Source organism: Zingiber officinale, chromosome 7B (genome assembly GCF_018446385.1).
Source record: "Zingiber officinale cultivar Zhangliang chromosome 7B, Zo_v1.1, whole genome shotgun sequence".
Lineage (NCBI taxonomy): Eukaryota > Viridiplantae > Streptophyta > Magnoliopsida > Zingiberales > Zingiberaceae > Zingiber > Zingiber officinale.
Genome location: NC_055999.1, coordinates 117,917,294 through 117,924,106, shown reverse-complemented (window position 1 = coordinate 117,924,106; position 6,813 = coordinate 117,917,294). Strand labels below are relative to the sequence as shown.

The following is a 6,813-nucleotide window of genomic DNA, read 5'->3' as shown; positions in this document are numbered from 1 at the left end:
AGAGAGAGAAAGACGCTCTCTCGAATCCAACGCCGACCACAAGAAACGAAGATTCTCGCTCGGTTTCTCGATTCCGGTCCTCAATCCGATTCCATCGAAGTTAGAAACCCGCCGCGAAGCGATGCAAAGGGACAGACAGATCGAAGCTTCTCCTCCCTCTTCACCAACAACAACAGCGGCCCGATGCTTCTCCAACGGCCCCTCTCTGCCTTGTCTCTCGCTCGCTCTCGCTCCACTTTATCCCCGTTTCTTAATCCCCCTTCCTCTCCCGTTAGAAGCATCTTTAAGAAATTAAATGAAACAGTCAGAAGCATCTTTAAATCTTACGCTTCTCCCCCGTTTCCATCCGTCAGAAACGCTTCTTCCTTCCTCCCTTCGTGCGCTACTTCCTCTCGCCTCGCATTCGTTTTTTTTTTTTGTCTCATTGAAATCGGTGGCGGTGGGGGAGAAAGGAAAGGAGGAGAGTAGAGCGATGGGAGCGGGGTCGAAGCGGCCGATCAACACCGTGGTGGGATGGGTGACGCGGCAGCCGCCCAAGATCAGGGCTTGCCTCTGCGTCGTCGTCAGCATCGCCGCGCTCGTCTTCCTCGGCCTCGTAGTTCATAACCACGACAACCTCTTCGTCGCCGCCGAAGCTGCTCACGCCGTCGGCATCTCCGTCCTCATCTATAAGCTGGTTAAGGAGCGGACTTGCGCCGGTGCGTCGTTCCTTGCCTTTCTGTTTTGGCTGCTTGCCCTTCTTTCATTTCTCGCTTATTCGATGGGTTATTTAGTGTCGTTTTACCTCTTTTTTATTTTTTATTTTTTATTTTTTTCCTTCCGAATTTATTCGACGTCCGACGAGATACCTAGAACCCGTCGATTTACAATCAACTGAGAAGAGTTAATAGAGATGCATTTTGTTAGTTTTCAATTTCCACTGTTTATTTTATTGTGGAAAAGATGTCAAGCTTTTGCTTGTAGCCAAGATATCTGTGCATTTGTGGATAGTTGTTAGTCGTGCACATCCATCTTTCTTTATCACACTGAACTGGGAGATTGGAACCTAATGCACTATACTCCAAAATTAAATTAATTCTAGCCTTGTTTTCAATGTTTACCATTTGTTTATAATTCTAGTTTGCTTATTTCAACATCTACATTTTCAATCTCCAACTAATTATTTTGGCGTTCAATTTTCACAATGCAGGGCTTTCGCTTAAGTCTCAATATTTAACAGCTTTATTTTTAGCTGTAAGACTATATTGCAGCTTTATTTTGGAAAATGACATACATACAGTGCTAGATACTGCAACACTTGCAACTACTCTTTGGGTAATTTACATGATTCAATATAAATTAAAATCAAGCTACATGGAAGACAAGGACAATTTTGCAATTTACTATGTGGTAAGATTCTGAAAGAGAATAATTGATCTAGAAATTTTTAACTTTCAGTTGATTATTTATTGACTATGTGCTGTTAAATTTAGAGAAGTAATAGAGCATGTTTAGATCACCAACTTTTTAACTTGTCATTGTTAAGGCTTTGATCTGTTCATACACATTAAAAGCATTTCAAGTATTTTTCCTGAGACGATCTTGGAATTGTTTTGGAGTTGAATCTTTATTGTTCACTCATGTTCTCTGTTTTGTTTCGAAATTATCTTGAAACATACCATGAATGTTTACAATAACCTAAAGTTGTATTAAAGACTAGTTAACAAGATATTACAGTCTTAAATTCCTAACTCTTCCTCATTTTATTTGCTTCCCACTTCATATTGATTTAACAACAACAACATTCAGGAGCATTGAGCTAAGATCTTAATTTTTTTTTTTGAATGGTAACGTGGTTAAACCCTAAATAGACGGAAGGGAACACCTCATTTATTCAATGTCTTAGAATGGAGATAATCATATGCATTATACTGAAAGTTCAATCTTCCTATTAAAACTTCAGATAAATGACATTAGTTCTGCTTTTCTGTCATTAATTTTGTAGTTGAAGATATGAGATATCCACAAGTTCAATGTTCCTTTTGCACAAGTACTGCACAAAAAACTTTTCGTTGCTACTTTTTAGTAACTAAGACACACTACATGTAGAATTGCAGTAGTTGCAGATGTTTCCAAAAAATTCACTTTACACCGTACAAAACTAAGATAATTTTGTTCTTTTCTTCAAATATCCAGTTGATATTGTGAAAATTTGTCATGGAGAAGTTACCATCTTTCATACATATTGTCCTTAGATGATATTTTCTCTGATATATTCTTTTTTCCTTGTAGATTGTTCCTTCTGTCCTGTTAGCTGTTGTAGTTCATCCTTCAACGGCCCATTTTATTTTTAATAGGATTTTCTGGGCATTTTGTGTTTATGTGGAGGCTGTTTCAGTGTTGCCACAGTTACGTCTTATGCAAAACACTCAGGTATAAGTTGAAAACTGATAGCATTGCTCTCGTATCAACTTTTCCTTTTAGTAATTCTGCCTAATGGCTGCCAGATTGTCGAGCCATTCACAGCTCACTATGTATTTGCATTGGGGGTTACAAGATTCCTGAGCTGTGCACACTGGGTCCTAAAGGTGCCACTATATGTTTCTCTGCTAAGTTTTACCAATGTCTGAACCATTTCACTTGAACCTTTTGTTTTTAATCTTAGTCACATTGATTTGATTCAAGTAAGATGCCAGTATTATCTGCTTAACCTTCTCGGCAAAATCCTTCTGACATAATCCGATTCTTCAGGTTGTGGATACTCGTGGAGGCTTGCTGACTGCTATGGGACATGGTTTGTGGCCACCTATGGTTCTTATTGCTGAGATTGTTCAGACCTTTATCTTGGCAGATTTTTGTTACTATTACGTGAAGAGGTAAGTATTTAAGTTCCGAATTCGATTGCCCAAGGATTAGTTTTTGAATTTCTTATCCCATTTCCCTCCCTCTTTTCATCTCTGCTGCAGTGTATTTGGTGGCCAGTTGGTGTTGAGGCTTTCTTCTGGTGTGGTATGATCTTCCAAAGAAGCAATTCAAATTCCAGATGATTTTTTTTCATACTTGTCATGTTATAGAGAATTTATTTCAACATTTGCCATAATAATTCCTACTTCAAAAATAATTATCTTGGTTATTTAAGTAGGAAAAAAAAATCCTTTCCTCTAGAACATTTTAATACATTGAAAGCTTGTATTTCCTTCAAGAATCAAGTCTTAATATCAAGCTTTGATTCTAAATTATCTAATTGGAATTTGATACTTTGGCAATATCATTCATTTGCTAAGTACATTGTTGTTTTTGTTTAAGTTTCATTTTAAATCTATGTTTCACAAATGTTTGTACATTTTGGTCTAATTTAACTTGAACAGTTTGTAAAATTTTTAAAGACTTATAAATTTGTATCTGACAAATATGCATGTCAAAAACTACAATAGAGTTCTATATTACTTAATCATTCAAACACCCGTTAAGGTCTATTTTTTCATTAAAAGTTTAAAACATGTTTAAAAAATTATTGTTTGAGAAAAGTGACATAATTTTTCTTCATTAATAAAGTAATTTGATTGTTGGAGAAAGTTTATGTTTTTTTTATGGAGTTACGAGTTTACGAAAGATAATTTTTATTATAATTATTTAGATAATTTCTATTTAAAATTATTTAAATAGTATATTCCAACTACTCTTCTTTTGACACTGCAGAAATTATTTTTCCTTTAACTGGGTATTTACCCATCAACTATTTTAGTTTTATGTTTATTTTTATTTTTTTAGTCGGTAAGTATTCAGTTTATATAGATTAATTTTAAATTGATATAGTGAACAGTTGATCAATCTAATATTCTTAAATCAACAATAATCTCTGGACAACTAATTTATCTTATAAAATCATACTATAAAATATATTAACAAATCTAAAACTTTTAAAATTAATTTTTGTGGCGTAATAATTAGAAAGTAGCATTTAAACTTGTATAATTTTAGTTTGTTTTGTTGATACGCTAAAATCAAAATTAATTTCAAAATCTTGAAATAAAAAATCAATTCAAATTTTCTGTCCTCATATCCCGTATCCTCATATATCCTTATCGATCGAACATATATGATAATCTCATGATATACATTATATTCTTAAGATGTGATATAATCCATTCAATTAATAAATTATATTCTTAAGATGTGATATAATTCATCCGATCAATAAGTGTAATAAAGTGGACATCAGATCTGGGAAGATAAGATTTGAGCTGATGAAAAATAAGTATAAAATGTTGATTTCCATTAACTTCTTTGGAAAATTTAAAATGCTTATATATTTATAATTCATATAAATAAAAAAGTAATATTTATAATCGTTAAAGAATCAATATCCTGCTGCACACCGCCACCTGTGCACGACAACCGTGGGCGAGTTTGTGTGGGCGGTGTGCTTTATTTTTAACATTAGTTACAAATACTTTAATTAAAATATAGTAGTTAAAATGACTATAGGAAAAAATTGGAATAAGAATATTTTTAAAATAAAAATAGAATTAGTACTTTTTAATAATTTTAAAAATAAAGAGAGCCCTTTAATTTATTTTCTCCAAAATATAAACATTTCTATTAAATTTGTATAAAACATTATATATGATTAATTATCAACTTAATGCTGGATGATTTAGTTGGTGGATTTAAAATTAAGAAAATAAAATGATAGTAAAAAATAGTATTTAAATTATAAATTTAAAAATAATAATTTAAAATTATTTTTAAATTTATAACAATCAAACAATATTACATTTTTATTTTCTATTCACATTCTTACCATCAAACTAATATTTATATTCATTCCCAGTGTCACTTAACTGTTTTATTCAGTTTTAATATGTTTTTCTTAAGTATAAATTATCATGGAATCGAACAGATGTCGTTCGCTTGTCACTTCCACGATCGGAGATTTTTGCTTCCCTGTCCTGTCCCGAACACTAAAGCCATAAACTCTTGACCACGTGGCTACCGACTGCGACGGCGTCTACCCCATACGACTCATCTGGGCCCCGTATTTTGTCGGGAAACGGAGACTTAAAGGGCTTCGGCTGACGTGGACGGCGACGATCCCTCCGAATTCGAAACGTTAACGCAAACAAAAAGCGTAGTGCGTGTCGCGAGGAGGACTGCAGATCAGGTCCTACGTGGATAGACAGGTGGGATTCCGATGTTGGCGGTCGGATGGCGGCCTATGGATCTGGTCCGTCGGATCAGTGATGGTGAGGTACGTGCTCGTTTTAAAGCCCGATGATATGACTGTGCCTAGTATTATTTTTATTATTATCTTACATTTTAAATTCTCAGAAACGTTACAACATTTATGTATAAAAGCATAACTTTTACACATTTATAATAGATATAATTTTATAGTTGCTATAAGCTAAATGATGAGTGAATAAGGACACAGGTTGAATTCGCATGATAATAATTATGAAATTTAATTGTGAAAATATGAATATCTTTAAATATGTTAAATAGATATTATAATAATTATGAAATTATAATTACTATAATATGTATAGTAACCACACACTATAACTATTACAACGTGCTTAATCGGTTTAAGCGGGAAATAGTAATAAGAATAAGAGAATAAACATACACGACAAGATACGTCTTTTTATGAAAAAAAAAAAGTAAAAATGGGAGGTCCTGTATGATTAACACAAAAATTGGACACCTTTCGATTTTTATCCTTGAGCTTTTTAATTTCGGATTTACCAAAAACCGTCATCATGTTTCTTTATTTATGAAAAATAAAAAATCTCTCCTAAATCCCCTCTCACCTTTTCTAATACATTATCTTTCTCCATAGAGTTGTCTTGGGACTATGATATTATGATAGGATGTTTAAATTATCGATCAAGTATTTATGGTTTGAACTTCAGCTATAATATATTTATAGAAAATTTTCTTTCAAATGAGGGACGCAATCAAACGATGATGGGCTTCTGACGTGATCGTCGTGTGCGCTTCCCGATTTACCCGGGTGACCGGTGGAAAACTTCTGTGGGGTCGGCCTGGTCACTCCCATGAATAGTAAATAAAGCTAACTGGGATTATTATTTTACATCCCCAGAGCTATGGTGCCATGATAGGACATCTAGGTTGTCGCCTAGGCACCAGCCTGTCGCCTAGGCACCAACAGTTCCAATTCCAACTATGACGTATTTGCAGGAATTTTTCCTCCAAATAGGGGGCGCAATCAAATGATGCTGGCTTCTGTGCTAGCCACCATGTGCACTTTCCGATTTACTCTGGTGGTCGATGAGAAATTTTCGTAGGGTCAGGCCGGTCACCCCAGCAATAGTCAATGAGACTAACTGATATTATCATTTTTTTTCTTTCTCCAAAGAGTTTGATATATTCCCATATTAGACCCACTGTTGTGCCGGATATGATTCCATATCAGACCCACAATGAGCCTAATATTTTTCCATATCAGACATATTCTAGCATGATATGATCCAATATCAAGCCCAGCGTGGACCTGATATAGAAATATCAGGCCCACAATAGGCCTAATATATAAATATCAGGCCCACAATGGGCCTAATATTTTTCCATATCATGCATGTTGGACATGATATAAAAAATATCAGGCCCATGTTGAGTCTGATATGGTCCAATATTAAGTCCAGCGTAGACTTGATATTTTCCCATATCAGACTCATGCATTGAAAAATAACGTGAGATTTAGGAGGTTGATAGGAAGAGAATAATACTGTGTTTAGTGCTCTTTTTGATAGTTTTGAAACTAGGATGTTTCTTTTGATAAATAAGATAACGTAATCGCTCCTTTGGGTA

General features: G+C 34.3%; 1 protein-coding gene across 1 annotated transcript; it reads left to right on the top strand.

Annotated features, from left to right (window-relative positions):
- Window positions 1-236: 236 nt before the first annotated feature.
- On the top strand, window positions 237-3,159 carry LOC122007161 (ER lumen protein-retaining receptor erd-2.2-like). The gene is made up of 6 exons (XM_042562968.1): window positions 237-698; window positions 1,190-1,389; window positions 2,272-2,412; window positions 2,487-2,567; window positions 2,731-2,855; window positions 2,946-3,159. The coding sequence occupies exons 1-6, from the start codon at window positions 296-298 to the stop codon at window positions 2,992-2,994; spliced, it is 999 nt and encodes a 332-aa protein (XP_042418902.1). The 5' UTR covers window positions 237-295; the 3' UTR covers window positions 2,995-3,159.
- The last annotated feature ends 3,654 nt before the right edge of the window (window positions 3,160-6,813 follow it).